Source organism: Podarcis muralis, chromosome 7 (assembly GCF_964188315.1).
Source record: "Podarcis muralis chromosome 7, rPodMur119.hap1.1, whole genome shotgun sequence".
Taxonomy (NCBI): Eukaryota; Metazoa; Chordata; class Lepidosauria; order Squamata; family Lacertidae; genus Podarcis; species Podarcis muralis.
The window spans coordinates 45,905,140-45,925,096 of NC_135661.1; the positions used below are offsets into that span (position 1 = coordinate 45,905,140).

The 19,957-nt window shown below is 39.9% G+C and overlaps 1 protein-coding gene and 1 long non-coding RNA gene across 2 annotated transcripts; one reads left to right on the plus strand and one right to left on the minus strand.

The window, feature by feature from the left end:
* Nucleotides 1-2,294: 2,294 nt before the first annotated feature.
* Nucleotides 2,295-3,265, minus strand: LOC114601996 (uncharacterized). The gene is made up of 2 exons (XR_003707849.2): nt 3,150-3,265; nt 2,295-2,820 (listed from the first exon to the last, which is right to left on the minus strand). It is a non-coding gene; the product is annotated as an uncharacterized LOC114601996 (long non-coding RNA).
* A 78-nt stretch (nt 3,266-3,343) lies between these two features.
* NAE1 (NEDD8 activating enzyme E1 subunit 1) lies at nt 3,344-19,397 on the plus strand. Its single transcript, XM_028739683.2, has 20 exons — nt 3,344-3,482; nt 4,827-4,930; nt 5,016-5,076; nt 5,659-5,689; nt 7,073-7,144; nt 7,829-7,908; nt 8,771-8,880; nt 9,525-9,634; nt 10,325-10,387; nt 11,269-11,332; nt 12,421-12,512; nt 12,610-12,669; nt 12,752-12,885; nt 13,729-13,804; nt 15,198-15,237; nt 15,795-15,881; nt 17,645-17,737; nt 18,037-18,151; nt 18,237-18,286; nt 18,939-19,397. The coding sequence occupies exons 1-20, from the start codon at nt 3,415-3,417 to the stop codon at nt 19,046-19,048; spliced, it is 1,620 nt and encodes a 539-aa protein (XP_028595516.2). The 5' UTR covers nt 3,344-3,414; the 3' UTR covers nt 19,049-19,397.
* Nucleotides 19,398-19,957: the final 560 nt, after the last annotated feature.

Below are 19,957 nucleotides of genomic sequence, written 5' to 3' on the forward strand. Positions count from 1 at the left end.
ATGTGAAGCATTTCTAGGCCCACCAGCATAGCTAAAAACAGAGAAAATGCTCCATCAGTCATTTGCATCCTGCAAGTAGAAGGCTGTAGTCCTATACTCATTTACTTGGGAGTAAGGCCCACAGAACTCAATGGGGCTTACATGTACAATTGTGCAGTAAAAGGGAGAACCTTGATTCTTGTCCCCCACTTGGGGCCTGTCCTTGGAGGGGCAATTTAACTTGGTAGTGAAAGGTTAGTTCCTTCTATATTTGTTATCTCTTATGTGACACATGATAAAATAAGTCACTATAACCGAAAAAGTTAATGAGAAACAGCATTCAACCTGGAACCTCTGAAATATGTGAGGAAGCAGATATGAAGTGCAATCCAGCAGGGAAGATTGCATCTATAATCATTACTAGCCATTGACAGCCTTATTCTTCATGGGTTTTGTCCAATATTTTAAAGCTGTCCAGGTTGGCAGTTATCACTACATCTAGTGAATTCCATAGCTCATCATTAGGAAAGGAATCAGAAACAAAACTGAGGGTATTATCATGCCTTTATACAAATATATGGTACAATCATTCCTAGGCTACATTCAGGCAGCATTTTATTCCATCCTCCAAAAGTTCCTTTACCATTTAATTTTTGCATCTTATGTCATCTTTCACATGATGCAAAAGCTACTTATGGAAATCTAGAAGTGGATTCCAAAAGACTTTAAGTGCTCGTTTCTGTGTTTCCAGAAAAAAATCAGTGCACAATTCCATTAACTTTGCAAATCACTGGAGTTTTACATGGTAATTTCCCCACTGTTTTCGTGTCATCGCTGCTCACATGAACAAACCTGGGCGATATAGTGATCTTCTGCAGTATAGCCACAGTTGCATCACACAACAGGTAAAAAGGGACCCCTGACCATTAGGTACAGTCGTGACCGACTCTGGGGTTGCGGCGCTCATCTCGCTCTATAGGCCGAGGGAGCCAGCGTACAGCTTCCGGGTCATGTGGCCAGCATGACTAAGCCGCTTCTGGCGAACCAGAGCAGCACACGGAAACGCTGTTTACCTTCCCGCCGGAGCGGTACCTATTTATCTACTTGCACTTTGACGTGCTTTCAAACTGCTAGGTGGGCAGGAGCAGGGACCGAGCAACGGGAGCTCACCCTGTCACGGGTTTAACCCACAGCGCCACCTGCGGTATTGCAGTGTAAAAGGAGCATTGGAAAGAAGGGCAGAAGTGCTAGCACTATGCCCCATCAAACTAGCTCAATTAACCCCATATCTGAATACTGTGTACAATCCTGGACACTGCATCTCAAAAAGGGCATTGTAGAGCTGGGAAAAGTGCAGAAAATTGCTACTAAAATGATCAAGGGGCTGGAATACCATGCATTTCAATGTTGCTTGTGTAGAACAGTATCTCATTGGATTATGCTCCCTATTAATCTGTCAAATAATTGCTCCAGAACCACTTTTAAAAGAATATATTTTTACTTCCCAATAACGGTAGTTGTCTTACACAGCCAGCCTCCATTTGTTTTAGTGAGTCTTGAACAGAACACCCACTGGTTGTGCTAAATATTCTCTACTCAAGAATTCTCCCCACTCGCATTTCTGAAATAGTATCTTATCCTTGTACAGCGTATCTCCCCTTAGGTTACAATAGAATTACTGACATTCTCAAGAGCTGTAAGGAGAACCGTAGCTGCAATTGATGTTATGCACTAACGTAAAGGAGGCCAATCAAATTCTCTGTTGTTAAGTTATATATCTGAAAGCATATGTAAAAACCATTCAAAAGGTGGACAAATGTGATCTAGAGATTAGCTTCTATTCAGTTATATTTTTCTTTAATAAAAATTAAGTGATTGTTGACTCCAAAATAAGTGCCACTGCATTCAGTATGAAGATAAATAGAATAGGACTGCAACTTTAAATGTATGTTGCAGAATGAGAATGCACTTTTAAAAAAAGAAAGGTAGGCTGTAATTCTATGCCCATTTACCTGGGAGTAAATCCAGCTGAATTTAGTGGGACTTACTGGTGAATAGACATATACAGGATTGCATTGTAATAAACAAAAAGCCATACAGAGTTGGAGGGGGAATACAAATACATGTATATGAAAAAGTATGTGCTTGGAGAGAGGTATTTGCAACAAAAAATTCAGCCACTGCATTAAATGGGATTATGTCCAATATTTTTAACCTATATGCTTTCCGTACCAGTGTTCTTTTGATATGAATTATGAAATAGTGATCCATTTCCAGACTATCTACAATAGGGTAGTCACAGAAGACAATAAATCTTAAAATGTTGCCATTTTATTTCAATAAGCAGAATGTCAAATACTTAACCGTTGCTACAATCCCAGAATGGGGAAGAATGTACAGTATTGACACAGCAAATACAAAGCCAGAAAAAAGCATAATGTGAGATAAGAAAGCTGGGAAAGAGGAAACATTCACTTGCAGTAAATCATCTCTCCATTATAACATTAAAGTTGCAGAGGGGAATTCCCACGGAGCTCATAACTTCTGAACAGGTTTACATAGGACTGCTCTGTAAGGTGAACATACCATTCACACCTATTTAGCACTAGGAGTAACCCAACTGAATTTTGGGTGTTTCCAGGTTGTTGCTACTTTCAGGTGGGATTTAGTCACATGCCAACAAACTGAAGTTGTACAATTGGGAGTTCTTGCGCAACATACCTACTCTCTCCCCACCAATCTTTTCTGCAATAAATGATGGAGATGTGCACCAGGAAATTATTAGTATTTATTAAATTTGTATTCCGCCTTTCACCCGAAGATCACAGGGCGGTTCACCACCTAAAAATACAAAATGAGAGCACGAAATACATAATAAAATACAAAATAATGGCGCTTGAGAGGAGCATAGGAAGCTGCCCTATACGAGTCAGACCGTTGGTCTGTATTATCTACACTGAAGGCATGGTCCAACGAGAAGCGCCCTGCATAAAAGCAAATATTCTCTCATTCTCCGGTGCATTTCCCCATCCTCGCCACTTTCCTTATCAGACAGGGCGCTCCTAGGCTGCCGCTGTTCTCCAGTGGGATTCAATCGCATATTACTGGCAAATCCACGATGCCGCATTTATTTGGGAGGAGGATGCCAAGGAAGGTGTGCGGGAACCTACGCGCATAAGCCACGCCGATCCCACAGTAAACAGCAACAGACGCTGACCGCGGCACCAGCAGCCGACTTCCCATCCACCAAAGCGTCGCGCCGCGGGAGGAGGCGGGACGAGCGACCCTGCCCGTCAAGCAAAAGCAGCGAATTGCCGGCGGAGCTTGCCGGCTTGCGCAAGCGCGTTGGCGGACGCTGAGCATTCTTGCGCCCCTTCAGGAAGGCTTGGGGAAGTGCGGCGGAGAGGACCGTCCTCGGTTCGGCGAAGGGGCGTCATGGCGGCGACGGTGCAGCAGCAGGGCAGAGTCAGCCTGAAGGAGCAGCGCTACGACCGGCAGCTCAGGTCGGCCTGGAGGGCGAGGAGGAGGAGAACGAGGGCTAGTTGGTCGCAGCGCAGGGGGAACGGTCCGCCTCGCGTTGCCACTTGCAGGGAGGCGGGTTGGGCAGGGGGCTTGGAGAGGCTCTGCCAGGGCAGGATCCTTCCTTGGCTGTTTCCTAGGGGCGCCCCCAGGATGGTCCAGTCGCCGCTCAGGGGACTTTCCTCGGCGGTACCGGAGCCAGGACGCCCTCCATCTCCTCCCGCCCAAGGCCTCTCTCCGTTGGCTAAGCCTAGGGCTTAAAAACAAAAGCGAAGAGCTCCTTTAACAAACTTTTAGAAAGGCAGTGCGTGTCTAGTGGTTACAGCGGCTGTTCAGGACTGGGAAGACCCAGGTTCAAATCTCCCATTGGCCATGGAGCTCAGTGGGTGACAGGGGGCTTCTTACGCTGGGCAGGTGCACCCCACCTCCAGCAGAGATCTCTCTCCTTCCTATGCCAGGTATACATCTCAGGGACTCGCTTCACTTTTAACAGATGCATCTTCTTCCCTAGCAAGTTCTAGTGTATCTTTTATATTGTTCCCAGCGACAGCCAAAAAGCCTCTGACCCAAAGGAGCACTTTGCTGTGTGTGCAGGTTTAAAGCTCTCTGTGTACCCTACTTCACTGGCTTGTTATGATGATGGAAGGGGAAGACCTATGTTCACATCAGCCTGAGTTCCTTGGAGCTTTAAGCACTGTATAAATATTACAAATAATGCTTACAAACCTCCTTAAAGCGCTCAAAAACCTTACAATATTTTATAACTTGAGTCTGTTAGAAATCAAGCTTTCTTCTTCTCTTAGCCAATTGTTCTATCACTCTGACAGATTTGTATTGTGCTCTTCCTCTGAGCAGTTCAGGGCCACATCATCATAGTATTTCTATTAGGTGGATGAGGCTGAGAGATGGTGCATAGTCCAAGACCACCTAGTAAGTTTTAAGGGATTTTGAACCTGGATCTTTCTAGTCAAAGTCTGAACACCTGTAGTCCTCCATAATACATCCCATTATCCCTGATTATTGGCCATGTTGGCTGGGGCTTCTGGGAATCGAGAATCCAACATCATCAGGATAGCTATTTGTTCCCCAATCTTGGTCTAACACTATAATTACTATATGAAAGTTTCTGTCCTGTTCCTTTTTCAAGACTAGCCACTTCTCATTTCATCTGTTAGTTGTTTTTTAAAGATACGCAGTTCCATGCTTATATAAAGAAGCAACACTTAACAGTGATGTTCTGAACCATCCTTCATCAATGCATCAATTTCTTGTATGTATCCTCTCTCAAAATTAGGAATGTTGATGATGCCTGTGTTTTTGTGTTGCAGATTATGGGGTGACCACGGACAAGAAGCTTTAGAATCTGCACATGTTTGTGTGATAAATGCAACGGCCACAGGAACTGAGATCCTCAAAAACTTAGTTCTTCCAGGTATAAATAAAAACAAATGTGCAACTTTCATTGAGTAGAAAAGTTGTAATTTGGTGTAAACACCATTTTTATTTGTTTCTTCAAGGTGTTGGATCGTTTACAATTGTTGATGGGAATCAAGTCACCGGTGAAGATGTTGGCAATAGGTAATGTGTGCACCATAGTTCTGAAAATGAAGGAGCGTGTTTAGGTGTGGGAGGTGAGGTGCTTGCAAACCCATAGGGACACTGCTGACCTCTAAACTATATGATCGGAAGGTTGGGCAATGTTCTGTCTGTACCAGGCCTATTTCAAAATTACCATTTAAAATACGTGGGGGAAATTCAGTGGGGCTCTGAGGAGCACAGTGGTGTAGAGTGTGGGGCAAGTAAAGATGTGGCTATGCAGAAACAACTGGGAATGTGCTCTTGGTTGGCCTTTGGCAAGTGAGACTTGTTATAAGCACTGATAAATTAATTGGTGCTTGGAGTAAGCCCCACTGGGACTGACTGGGTCCTGTTCCTGCATTCTTCCACTGTCTCAATGTTCTGCTGTTGATAGGGCCATAATCACTTGAATTACAAAAATACAAAATATTAATTCCAACAAGAACATTCTTATTGGAGAGAGGAAATGTGGTTGGGCTGTTTTCTTGGAGTACATTCCATAAAGTGATATATTTTATTTCCAGAAATGTTTCATCAAGTTAAAACTCTGAAATGTGTGGTTGCTTTTTCTGCTTTTTCTAGTTTTTTCCTGCAAAGAAGCAGCATTGGCCAGGTAAGAAAATATTAAATGTGCAGTATTAGGAAAGTGACTCTGTAATATTTGAGAGACCACCTTATCTCTTATCTATGCAGTAGGTCACTGTAGTCTACAGGATAACTTCTCCTAAAGTTCCAAAGTTCTCAAAAGCCCACTCCACAGTAACTTGGAGCAGGGATTTCTGTATGGCAACCCCTGTTCTATGGAACAAAGATATGACAATTGCTCACTATTTGCACTTTCCAGAAACAGTTGAATACATTTTTGTTCTGACATGCTTTCACAGGTGAATGAATGGGTCTCTGCCATGGGTGTTTTAAAAATTATCTGTTGTTGTTTTCTGTGTTACGTTTAGCTGTTTTAAGCTGTTTCATTCTGTTTTGTACATTGCCTTGAAACATGTTCATGGAAAGTGATTAACAATAACTAACTAACTAACTAACTAACTAACAGTACATTGGACCCACCTAGTGAAATATATTTTTCTTTCTCTTTCATAATAAAGAGATTAACAGTGCAATCTCATACATGTCTACTCAGGAGTAACTCCCAATGAGTTCAAAGGGATTTACTTCCAGGTAGGAGTGAACAGAATTGCAGCACATAACTAAATAATATGACTAAAATACAGAAACAGATTGCAAATTATGTAAGAGCCAATCAGAACCCTTACAAATTCAGACAAATGCTTGGAAGGACTTGTTCTAATTAGTTCACTCAAAATTAAGACTTCTTAGCCACCTGCTTGTATGCAAAGGTTAACATGTTCTACCCAAACAGAACTTTGGTCATTTCCCCCTCTAACTATGCTAGTGCCTGTGAGAAAGTAGAGCCCACATCAAATTCCATTGTCCTCTTTTCTCTGCACCACTTTTCATCAGCAATACATAACCTGACCACTCCATGTGTTGGTAACCTTGAGGCTGGGTTACTTTAATGTGTTCTATGTGGGGATGCCCTTGGATCTAGTTCTTTGTATGTTGATTTAAGTGTAAATTCCACCATAATTGTAGCAGTAGTATCAATACGCACCTTTTTCCCTGACAGGGACTCAATGCAGCTTACAGATAAAAATAAGAAAAGCTAAAAATATGCGATGGGGAAACAGTCATTAAAAGCAATTAAATGTTGATAGAGAATCAAAACTATATATACACAAATAACTGCAATAAAAACAGCACAGCACAGCCATTTCATTAAAAACAGGCAGTTCCTAAAAACCTTTTGGAACAAGAAAGTCTTCACCTACTGAAAGAAGGACGACAAGGAGAGAGCCAGCAAGGAGAGGGAACACCCCTCTCTGCATCCCCACCAAACACGCTTGTGAGAGAAGTTTGTAAGCATGCATAGTATTGTAGTCATAACAGTCTAATATTTCCAATTGTTATTTTTAAACAGAATCGAGCCCAGTGCACCACAGAACTACTACAAGAATTGAATAATGATGTCTCCGGAAATTTCGTGGAAGAGGTTTGTAGCAAACATCCTTGTGTATAATGGAGTGTTGGCAATTGGAGAAGTATAAAAGAGAAGGTTGCATGTGCATGCCACCTATAACCATGGCATGCAACTGGAGAATTACAAGTGAAGGGAAATGGTAGCCAAGCCAGCTGAGTTGTGTAGCATCCTGCCTCCTCCACAGCACCCTTTGTCATCACTGTGGAAAGGTCTGATGTGAAAAGGCATCACCAGCCACACTTTAAATAGCAAACCCTGTTCATGTTGTGTGAATTGATATTATAGCAGAACATAGATTTACTCCAAAAGTAGGGTGAGCTTGGCAGTTGTTAATGCAGCTTTAAAGAGTGTGCATGTGACAGTGAACCTTGGCCAAATTGTGTCATACAGTTATCACTGTTCTGTGCAGGGTGAATAAGGTAACTGCTATGTTTATGTGGTTGATGCCTTGATTGATGCTTGAATGGAAGGCACAGAAAATTCCAGGGGTTGATTTGTTCATATCTGTAGGATTTAGGAAAATCCTAAATTGGGGGGGGGGGGGCGTTAAGTTAACCGTAGTCCTATATATATGTGCATATTAAAAATAAGTTTGCAATTCATACACTTAGCCCAATAAGTGAAACTAATGTTTAATATTTCTATGTGTAATTGCTTTATGATCTAATATGTATGTGTCTAATGCATTTTCTTAAGAATCCAGATAAACTTCTGGACAATGATCCTTCATTTTTCTGCCGGTTTAATATAGTGATTGCAACTCAACTCCCAGAGAGGTAAGCAAGAATCAAATTAACATTATCATGTAAAATGCAAATATTCTTCAGGCTTTTTCAGTGAATATGTAAATTACGTGAGAAAGCTAGTTTGTCATCCTTGTTTTTAATGCTTACATCCAATTGATTTCCATTATGTTTGAGCACAATTCCATTTAGTTAAGTTGTGTTTTCCTCTAGCTATTGCCATTCCACTGAAACAAAAAAAATACACACTTGGATGGGATATTCACTAGATAAGGGCCAAACTAGATGTACTAGAAACCTGAGTTCCTTAGGTATTGCAAAGGGGTAGGAGTGGAAATTGTGTCCTTGCAACCTTTCTCCCTAGATGTTTTGTCCATACCCGACCCAGAAAATGCGTGTCTGGGAACGAAGTGAGGGTTGCAAAGGGAACGTGCATAAATTATTTCTGCCCTTTGCTTTGTAGTAGAGAAACAACAGTCTGATTTCCCAGTGCTGCATTTGTTTCTAAATGCTTTGTTTGGCCCTAAGGACATATGCTGTGGTAATCAACTTGTTAACCTACCATTCCTTATAAAGGAATTCTCTACTTGATTTGTGGCCTGCATCTTGATAATGAAAAGAGTTCAGTCATCTCTATACTCTGATAAAGATTCAGAAAAAGTTGCTACATTGCTCGCTATTTTTCATAATATACTTAAAACAATAAATTTGAATTATTTAAGATACACTATATCTTGAGGTGCTGGTTTAAATAACTTTTGTGATTGCTTAACTTTATGTTCAACAGAAATATAGGCTGTGGACTACTATTAAAGAAAAAAAGATTTCTTTTTTGCAATAGAGCGCTCTCTCTCTCTGTTCTCTTGATCTGACTCCATATCTTAATATTTTTCAGTACATTACTCAGGCTTGCCGAAGTCCTTTGGAATTATAACATTCCGCTATTAGTTTGTAGGACTTATGGATTAATAGGATATATGAGAATCATTATTAAAGAACACCCAGGTAAGAGATTCATTTAATAATTAAGAGCTTCTCCTATGTTGGGGTAGTCAACATGGTGCCTTACAATTATTGTTGGTTTCCAGCTTGTATTGGCCAAGCCAGTGTGGGCAGTGGGCAGGGATGATGGGAGTTGTAGTCCAACAACATCAGAAAGATACCATGTTGGTCACTTCTGCCTTATAGCTTATACATGCCCATCTTTTAAAATGTTATTATAACATGACAGATTTTTTGAGACACTTCAGTGTGCTTCATACAAAAAAATAATAATATAGAAATGGATTATGATCATGTAGTTCATCTTGTTGGTAGCAAAATTAGATGTAAAATCCAGTCCCAAGCTGTAGATCTGACCACCTCTACTTTTTATTGTATGCCATTTCTCCAGCAAATAGTAGGTTTTTTCAGAGGGGAAGGGGCATTACTCAATGGTAGCATCCACATTGTATGTAGAAGGTTCTAGGTTCAATCTTTGGCATTTCCAGGTGGGTCTGGAAGAAAACCCTGTCTGAAATCCTAGAAAACTGCCTGTCAGTGTAGATAACACTGAGATAGATGGACCATGATGATAAATAGCATGTGAAGTTGAATATTTTACCATCAACTTTTCTTTCAAATCAAAATCTCCTTCAATATTTTGATAGTTGTGGAATCTCACCCAGACAATGCATTGGATGATTTGAGACTGGACAATCCTTTTCCAGAACTGAAGGAACACATTCAGTCTTATGATTTGGATCATATGGAGAAAAAGGTTAGTATAAGCTCTAGCAATATGGGTGCAGGCTTTAGAGACAATCCACACAATCATTTTAAGAGAAGTGGCTTACAGGCTGTAACTAATGCCTATGAAAGACTCTTCTTAAATATAGTGCTTTGAGTTTGAGACTTTCAGTGAATTCACCTATTCTAGTTTCTGGTTTTATTTTGAAGAATTTAATGCTGCAGTAGAATTCCATGAGATAAGCAGTGTGAGGCCTGTTTGAAGAAAAAAATGCTAAGCATACTTTTTGAGCCAGATCCTTCATTACAGGTTTGCTTCTCCATACACTTCTAACATAAGCTTATTGTAAAACCACAGCAACTAGCCCGAGAAGCATTGAATAGCTCAAAATAACTAAATCATATTATTTAAGGCTTTATGGCCACACCTGAATGCTGTTGGGATTTTAAACCAGAAGAAAATTCTGTGTCTTCACTAATGGGCAACTTGCAAAGTCACATGCAAACTCATAAAGCTGAGGAAGTTGTGTGGGTTCTACAGATCTGTTGCACAAATTGGAAGAATGATGCTGCAAGTATGTTAATGACACCTGTTAATTTATCTTTTTTGTTGAATGCTGAATTTTTGTGGTGCCTTGAACCTGTACTTAGTTCAACAGCTTCCATGCTTCAGGGCTGCTGTATTCATCTGTTTAAAACAAGTATAATTTTGCATTTGCAGGAACACAGCCACATTCCATGGATTGTGATTATATCCAAGTATCTAGAAAAATGGCATAATGAAGTATGTAGACACCATGGTAATATTCTAACATATTGGTGCTTTCTTTTCAGCACTATGGAAATTAAGCTTCTCAAAGAAGCTTAAGTGCTATTATTATATGTTTTAGGACAGAGGCTGCAGTCTGGTGTGTACCTGGCTGCTTAAATCCTACTGACCAACTCAATTTAAGCAGCCAGATTGTGTGTAGATATGCAGCTAAAAAGCAAACCAGTTGAGTGCTCTCCAGAGATACTTATTTGGAACAAAAATATTTTTTAAAATCTGGTTGCATATAGGCAAAGTACCTGCATGGGAATCCTCCCGGGATTCAGTAATACCCTATTCTCTTGTGTTCTCTTTTATCCCTCACCCACCAATTTCAGCATGTACGTTCATGGGCAGGCAGTTGTTTCAGGCAATTGAAGGTCTGTATGCGCTTCCCATATCCCTATTCAGACCCCATTTTCTGCCTTATTTGTGTTCCAGGTTGGCCTGGATTCTGGGGAGTGTGTGTGTGGGGTGATAGGGCTCAATTGAACCTTGTATGATTCTGTACCTGGGTGCTGCACCAGTACACAACTGTATACCAGTACACAACTGCACTTGCCTTGATATATTGTCTTTGATTAACCATGAGATCCTGCTGCTGTTTTTGTTAAATATTGATGATTGCTTTTAATGTAAATGTTAAAACAAGTAAAGATTTCACTTTATAGAAATTAAAAAGAACATCAATGCCTGGATAGCTTACCCCTGGTCAGACATAGTTAGAAATATGGAAAATAGTGCCCCAAAGAACAATTTCTGCTATTTGCTGGAACACAGATGCATACTCAATACTCCCTTGCTAGTTGGCCGCTCTATGTTTTTACATAGTTCACATATATAACTTTTCTATTTAGAACAGTGGACAGATGCCTAAGAACTACAAAGAAAAGGAAGCCTTCCGAGAGATGATTAGGCAAGGTAATGTCAAGCAAGAGCCTATTAGCAATATACCAAATGTGCAGGATTTTAAAATACATTTTTATATATTAATATGGCCCGGGGGGGGGGCCTAACCTATGGCTTCCAGATGTTCTTGAACTTCAAGTCTCATCAGCCCAAGCCAACATAGCCACTGGTCAGGGATCATGAAAATTGTAGCATCAAGCGGGTCGGGGTGCTCATGAGTTAACCCAGGACTTAGCACTATCTGAATGAGCCTTCACAAGTCTGAGTGAAGCATCAGGCTCTCATACACCCTTTCATCCTCAGTAGTGGCACCCGCCCTGTGGAATGTCCTCCCATCAGATGTCAAGGAAATAAGCAGCTATCCTATTTTTAAAAGACTTCTGAAGGCAGCCCTGTTTTTAATATTTTAATATTTAATTTAAAAGTTTTTAACATTTAATGCTGTATTGTTTTTAACACTCGATTGGGAGCCGCCCAGAGTGGCTGGGGAAACTCAGCCAGGTGGGCGGGGTATAAATAATAAATTATTATTATTATATTATCCTGCTGCTGAGTTTAGTTTCACTTTCAAAGAATCTCCGCTTAGCATTGCTTGCAAGCAAGGGGTCCTTATTTAAAGCTAGTAATGCCTAGTTTCTAAAGGAAACCAACTTCAAAATACAGCTTATAAAGCTGTCTTGTTTAAATAACCATTTTGTGTGTGTTTTAAATCAGGATACCTAGATTGTACACAGCACTACAAAACTAAGCAGAAATCTTCCTCCCAGCCGTATGGGGGTATGGGAGGTGTGTGAGCAGGGGCTTCACTTCGGAGGTTCATCTATGTAGAACTAAACTATGGTTTAGCGTTGCAGCTTTATCTTGAGCTCTGTTAGGCTTTAAGAATACATGTAAAATATGTATAAATGGTATTACTATTTTTTATCATCACCATCATTAATGTATTAATCTTATAAGCCACTAACTATCTCAAGGCAATTTACATAAAAATGCCCAAAGTATCAACTTTTAAGAGAACCTGACAAAGTCACTTGAATTTTAAGGAGCTAAATAATAATGATCATCTATGTTTAAAGTCCTGCTTTTTCTGTTCTTATTAGGAATCTTAAAAAATGAAAATGGAGGCCTAGAAGATGAAGAAAACTTTGAAGAAGCTATTAAAAACGTGAACACAGCTGTAGCTGCTACTAAGGTAAAATAAGATTCCTCCACAGTATTCTAGCCGCATAATTACTGAATCCTTTGTTGGAAAATTTGCTTAAATTTGTTCTCCCCCCACCCTCCTTTAGATACCAGGTTGTATTGAAGACATTTTCAGTGACGATTGTTGTATCACTCTTTCAAAGCAGGTACTAAACACAAACAGCTTGCTACTGTATTCTGCTTATCTAAATAGAAAAAGTTAGTGTGATATTTTTGTTTACCCTTAAGAGTCCACACTTTTGGATCTTGGTTCGAGCTGTAAAGGAATTTGTGGCAAAGGAGGGTCAAGGAAATTTACCTGTCCGGGGCACAATTCCAGATATGATAGCAGATTCTAGTAAATTTATCAAGCTGCAAAATATGTAAGTATTGTCTGTTTTTCGCTTTATATTATATTAAACATTGAATGATAACACACACACACCCAAATCATAGAATTGTAAACTTGGAAGGGATCCCAAGGGTCATCTAGTTCAACCCACAGCAATGAAGGAATATCAGCTAAAGTATCCATGGCAGATGGCCGTCCAACCTCTGCTTGAAAACCTCCAGGGAAGGAAAGTCAGCCACCTTCTTAGGGACTGTGAATCCAATTGGACTAGCAATATCAGCATGGGTGACACGACAGTGTAAGACAGGGTATAGCAGCACATGTAGATTTGAATGATTTTTGTTGTTGTTCCATGATCTCTAGCATTTCTTCCTTCAGAGCTCAATAAAAGGGAACCAAATGTGTATTTCCCCCCCATAGTATTTTTTTCAACCACAAACGAATTGCCAATGCACCATTACCTGTAGTTCACTTACAGGGCAGTTCTCAGAAGTAAGTTCTGGGACTACAATCTTTAGAATGCTGCTCATTCCACTAACTACTTAGCCATAAAGGTATTTGTTCCCTTAACTGTGTTCATCTTCCTGATAAGTGAATTCAAGCAGATGACAATATTAATAGTTTTCAGTGGCCGTTTCTCACATGCCTGTTTTGTACAGAGATTCCTGTTTCGGCACAAAAACATATAAAGTAATAATGACCTTCTAAGGATCAATTTTGATACAAATAGATCTTAGGAAGCTGGCGCAGTCCCTGTCTTTCCATTTGTTTTTGACAATCTGTAACATGAGAATGAATATTGATGTAGATGAAGCCTACTGATTTCTGGAATTGGTCTTACTGAAGTTTTACGTTTTTGCCCCTTTTTAAAAAGATATCGTGACAAAGCTAAGAAAGACGCCGAAGCTGTGGCTAACTATGCTGCCAAGCTGCTCCAGTCATTAGGCAAGGTGAGCTAATGAAAGTTATGTTTTGAATCTTCCTTCTCTTTAATCTCCCTTCTCTATCTTAACATGGAAAGTGGCTCCTATATAATGACCCAATCCAAAGAGCTAATGATCTGTACTCACAGATTTGTACTTGAGCGACAGAACTGTTGATAATTGCAAGTAGATTTTTTAAAAAATGATAAATTAACATATTGTGTTGGGATGGTAACGGTAAAGGGACCCCTGACCATTGGGTCCAGTCGTGGCCGACTTGGGTTGCTGTGCTTATCTCGCTTTATTGGCCGAGGGAGCTGGTGTACAGCTTCTGGGTCATGTGGCCAGCATGACTAAGCCGCTTCTGATGAACCAGAGCAGTGTACAGAAACGCCGTTTACCTTCCCGCCAGAGTGGTACCTATTTATCTACTTGCACTTTGACGTGCTTTCGAACTGCTAGGTTGGCAGGAGCAGGGACCGAGCAACGGGAGCTCACCCCGTCGCAGGGATTCGAACCACCAACCTTCTGCTCGGCAACTCCTAGGCTCTGTGGTTTAACCCACAGTGTCACCCGCATCCCGTGTTGGTATGGAGCCTTTAACTAAAAGACACCACTGTTCATGTGACTTTCCTTGTTTCATTGTGACTGGGATGAATGTTACAGCCGTGAAAATTCATGGAAGATTCTAATTTCTAGGAATTGTGTGATGGAGGCATCCAGTAAAGTGTGGGCTAACATACTCACTCTCCTAAGGCAGGGCCACATGGTACCAAAGCATCAACTAGTTCCTGAGTCTTTGCCTCCACTCCAGTTCCTTTCCTTCCTTTAAACAGAATATGTTTAAACTGCTCCTCACTCCTATGTTTTTGTTTTTAATTCTTACCTTGCCAGTTCTTTGATTCTTCCTATTTTTTCTGCCTATTTTTTTCTTTCCCCCTTCAAAGTTAAAAAATAAATAAACTCAAACTCTTCCCCCACCCTATGCTTTCCCGCCTTTTTTCTCTTGCTGGCATCCAGTGGGAACAGCGATCAATGTCTTTATTTCCCTATAGCCTTTTTTCTTTTGTAACATTGGAGCAGCTCATCCAACAGCAGAAATTTCACCACTAGAAAATCATTACCACATAATACCATTTTTTAAACAGATAATGCAACAAAGCAGTTTACACCAAAGCAGCAAATTTATATTGAGCATACACTTTCTTAAACACTGTCAGTCTTACTGAATCAGGGCAATATTCCTCAATTTTCTTATCTTATTTGCTACTTATTCTTATGACAATGCAGAATTAGTAGAAAGTGGCTGCTTAATAAGATTATTCTACTTAAATAAATGTGACTTCAAACATCTAATAAACATTTTAAAAACAATTGTGTTAAGAGAATTGGCATGTTAACATGACACTTTATTTCATAGGCACCAGAATCTATTTCTCAGAAAGAACTGAGACTACTTTGTAAGTATTCATGGTTTTCTCTCAGTTTATACTGTGTTACATTGTCTTTGTTACTGTGTACTTAGTTTTTCACACATGGCTTCTCCATTTTGGCTTTATTTTTGTTAAATAAATCATGACACATGTCATTTGTTGTTCATCTGAGGTTGCATTTACCTAATTTTAAGATCTGCTAAGGAATAGATGATTGTTACTATGTCCTGATATGTAAAACAGAATTCATAGAGGGTGTACTTTCTTTTTCACATGACTGTATATGCATAAAAACTTCCGTCTCTACAGAGTTTTTGGTGTCATTCTAGTGGCTGGAGAAAATCTATCCTTGTTTGAAGCATCTCACATTAGAGTTTCTGTAGACCAGGAGGTTCAAATCCTTACAAAGCCACTAGAAAATAACTCAGTGAATTTTATATAATTGCCAGGTTTATCCTTTTGTTTTGTTTTGTTTTTTGTTAAAATTATTAGGTTTCAAGGGCTAGTTGTTTTTGTTTTTTAAAAATGCTATCCCTTCATTACACATACTTTTCTCTCTTATCCCCCTTCCCAACTCTATTTAGGCACTAATTCAGCATTTCTTCAAGTCGTGCGGTGTAGATCTCTTTCTGAAGAGTATGGTTTGAATACTTCAAACAAAGATGAGATCAGTAAGGACATGACTTTATTATCTACAGTCTTCTTTTATTGTGTTTTCATCTGCAGACAGTGATGTGAAAATAATGACCTGAAAGGGATTATGTCATGCTTTTGTTTCCTTTGTTTCTGCTGTAACATGGGAAATGGAATTGGGATCTTAGTTATGGGGAAATGTGTGAGCCCCAAAGTAGCTTTGATCTTTGTACCTTATGGTTACAGCAGTGAGGGGGGAGGGAGTGAAAGTGCAACTTGCTTTTGCTATTTCTTGGTGAAAACAAATTTCAGAAATTATTTTGTTAGATCTGTAGAAATACATGAACCATTCATGCTGACTTAGCAGGGGAAATTCTCAGGGAAAAACCTCAAATGCTAGGCACATGATTGGTCCTTCCCTTTGTTTATTTTAAAACATTTTAACCCTCTTATCACAACAAGCCCAGGGTAAGATATAACACAACAGAACTAAAATACAATGTAACAGCAGCATAGTGATATAAATCAGAGCAGAAAACATGCAGAGCAGAAAACAAAACAGCCAATAATGAATTTTAAGAGGGAGAATATTCCACAATTGGGGCTCTACAGTGGAGGCTGTTAAATGGGTTGCTGAATAGCAGATATCATACCTAAGTAGAAACATTAACAGGGCTCCCCGCCCCCCAGATTTTAATTCACCAGCAGGAGAGAAGGTACATATTTAGCTCTCAAGCTGTTTAGGGCTTTATAAATTAATACAAGCATCTTGCCTCGTGGCACATGGGTAGTCATTGTTGCTCCTTCAGGACCAGTGTTAACATCATCCTGGTATTCCAATCTACTCAGTAATAAGGTGGCTGCATTCTGCATAAGCTGCAGCTTCCAGACCAGCTCCAAGGGCAGCACCATGCAGAGCACATTACAGTCATTTATCTATCTGGGAGGCTTCCAGTGCACGAGTCACTGTGGCGTGGCTATCCGTGTCCAGGAATGACTGTAGCCAACAAATCAGCCAAAGCTGTAACAGGCACTCCATCTTGTTGGAGTTCAGTCTCAGCTTATTCAGCCCACCATAGTATCCAAGCCCAATCAAGAACTTGTAGACTACACCTGAGTCAGATGCCAAGGAGAACAAAGCTGGGTGTCATCAGTGTATTGCTGGCACCCTGCCTTCAAACCCCTGATGGCCTCACCAGTTTCATACAGATGTTATATAGCATGGGAGACATGACTGTATGTTGGGAAATCTCACAGAGACCCAGCAGCTCTCCCTCAAGACTACCTGCCTGAAATCCACCCTGCAGGTTGGAGTGGAACCACTGTGTCTTCTGACACCCAAGCCACAGAACTGTTCTAGCGAAATACCATGGTTAATTATATCCAAGGGATGTTACTGAGTTTCATTCCTCCTTTTCTCCTAACAGAGGTCATCCATCTAAAGAGACCCAAGACCATTTTCGTTCTGAAACTGTGCTGGAACCCAAGAATGGGTCTAGATAATCATCTTCATCCAAGAGCTGAAGTTTGGTGGCAACCACCCTCTTGAGCACTTATCCCAAAACATAGACCTTAGCGACTAGGCAGTACCTATCACAGCATTTGGGTCCCCAAAGGCCAGTGTTGGTCAAACACATTTATGTCTGTTGACTGTAATTCACAAACCATACAGAGATGTTTGTGTAACCAATTTCTTGTGAAAATGAATTTCAGTTCAGGTGATTTTAGGATTTTTATAAAAGCAATGCAACACTTTTCTTCAGCTTATTGGTACACAATTAACACTATTTTTCCCTTAAAGTTTCCCATATGGATAACCCTGATAGTGAGATGGTGCTGTACTTAATGTTACGAGCTGTGGATAGATTCTTTAAACACCATGGGAGATACCCAGGTAAATTTGATTTTAATATTGCCCAGTTTGCAACACTGTTAGCAAAATATGTGTTTAGTACAATGGATAAATTGAATAAATTGAAAATTTCCTTAAGTGGCCCTAGGGTATAACCTTAATAATATTCTGTGTTCATAAATATATAGATTAATTGTGTGGTTGAGGCATATACCATTATTATGCCTCTATATATTTTACAAATTAGATTGCAGAGATTTAGTAAATCATTTTATTTTTTAAAAAAATATCTTCTCTTACAAAAATTATATCTATGTACAATTTTAAAAAATCATTTCCAGGTGTTTATAATTATCAAGTGGAAGACGACATTGGAAAACTGAAATCTTGCCTCAACAGTTTTCTTCAGGAATATGGATTACCTGTAACAGTGAAGGATGATTACGTTCATGAATTGTAAGTACTATATAAAATAAAAATAAAGTTTTCCTGGGTTTTGTTTTGGTATCACAAATTTTACAATGTTGTTTTTCCTGTGTAGTTGTCGCTATGGAGCTGCTGAGCCACATATGATTGCAGCATTTTTGGGAGGTAAGAAATACTATAATTTTAACCAGTTCTTCTCTAGCTGTACACTTATTAGCACGTGAAAAAATATTACAGCTTTATATTCTCTTTTTTAACACTAGTTTTAAAAATGATGTAAGAATAATAGAATCATAGATTTGTAGAGATGGAAGGTGCACAATGAAGTGTTCATTTTGAATTGTTTTTAAACCTACTTGTCAAAATTAAAATGTCTCTGGAATATATAGTATTTGGAATACATGCTATGTAGAATTCAAGATATGAGATAGTAGTGTATTTGACTCAGCCATGATAAAAACAATCTATATCATTTCCAAAACTGAAATATTTCCAGTGTGTACACATTGTTCAAGGTAAGAAACGTGTTGTAGACTCTGCTTTAATGTGACTACAGATATTATTTAACAAGGTTCATGGATTTTGCTATATGCTGCTTTGAAGAGTCTATATATAAAGCAGTATAAAAATGTCCTAAAAGTAATAAGTTGTTTGCTCTCTACCACTGAGTGAAGTTGGTTATGGGAATTGTTATGCTCTATTTTCAGTTCACTGGCATAAAGTGGCAGTTGAAGAAAAACAATTTTGTATTGCATCAATTGAGTTATGAAGTTCTAACTTTGTTCCTTCCTCTTCCAATTCCCCTGCTGTTTTACAGGAGCTGCTGCTCAAGAGGCTGTGAAAATAATTACAAAACAATTTGTCATTTTTAATAACACCTACATTTACAATGGCATGTCACAGACATCTGCAACATTCAAGTTATAGGCTAAGCACAGTACATTGTTTAAAACTGTGGTTGCATTTAATTTGCAGTTTGTTCTGTAAATGATTGCTGCTATATTTGCTGCCAAGTTCCCTTCTTTGTAATTTTTCCCGATTATTAAATGTTCTTTTGAACTGTAATAAATATTTTTATCTTGTATTGTAATAAGAGGCACTGGAATAGGTTGACTGTCATCACTATCACCATCGTATTATTTTAGATGTAAGCAGCATTTTTCTTCTGTGCTATTGGGAGTGGGACCCAATACAGACCATTGCTATTAGCCTGCTCATATCACTCCAAAAAGTGTTTCTTAACCTATGTGTTAAATAAATACCTCTTTGAAGCAAATGTACAGCAAATAATATGGAGTGTTGTTTTCAACGTAAGCTGCTTTTGTTCAGAAAGAGGATTTTTAAAAAACCAATGAATACACTAACGCACAATGCACCTTTGAATATTACAGTGGTGCCTCGCAAGACGAAATTAATTCGTTCCGCAAGTCTCTTCGTCTTGCGAGTTTTTCGTCTTGCGATGCACGGTTTCCCATAGGAATGCATTGAAAATCAATTAATGCGTTCCTAGGGAAACCGCCTTCAGACCAGGTCCGGGGACAGTCTGTCCCCCGACCTCTTCTGAAGGCTGGGGGGGGGAAGTCTTTGCCCCCCCCCCCCGCCTGCATTCAAAAGCCCTCCGGGACGCGCTGCGTTTCTCCGCTCTCCCGGGAAGGCAGGCAGGGGGGAGCAAAGACTTTTGCCCCCCGCTGGCCTTCAGAAGAGGTCCAGGACCTCTTCTGAAGGCCGGCGGGGGGCGAAAGTCTTTGCTCCCCCCCTGCCTTCAAAAGCTGTCCGCCCAGGCTTCGCGGACCTCTCCGCAAGCAGCGGCAGCGCTGCCGCTGCTTGCGGAGAGAT

What these genes read in the sequence shown, in the direction of transcription:
- NAE1 (XM_028739683.2), top strand. Translation starts at nt 3,415, where the DNA reads ATGGCGGCGACGGTGCAGCAGCAGGGCAGAGTCAGCCTGAAGGAGCAG. An exon ending in GTATCACTCTTTCAAAGCAG is followed by an intron (nt 12,670 to 12,751) that starts GTACTAAACACA and finishes TTTACCCTTAAG; the next exon opens with AGTCCACACTTTTGGATCTT. An exon ending in TTCAAACAAAGATGAGATCA is followed by an intron (nt 15,882 to 17,644) that starts GTAAGGACATGA and finishes TTTCCCTTAAAG; the next exon opens with TTTCCCATATGGATAACCCT.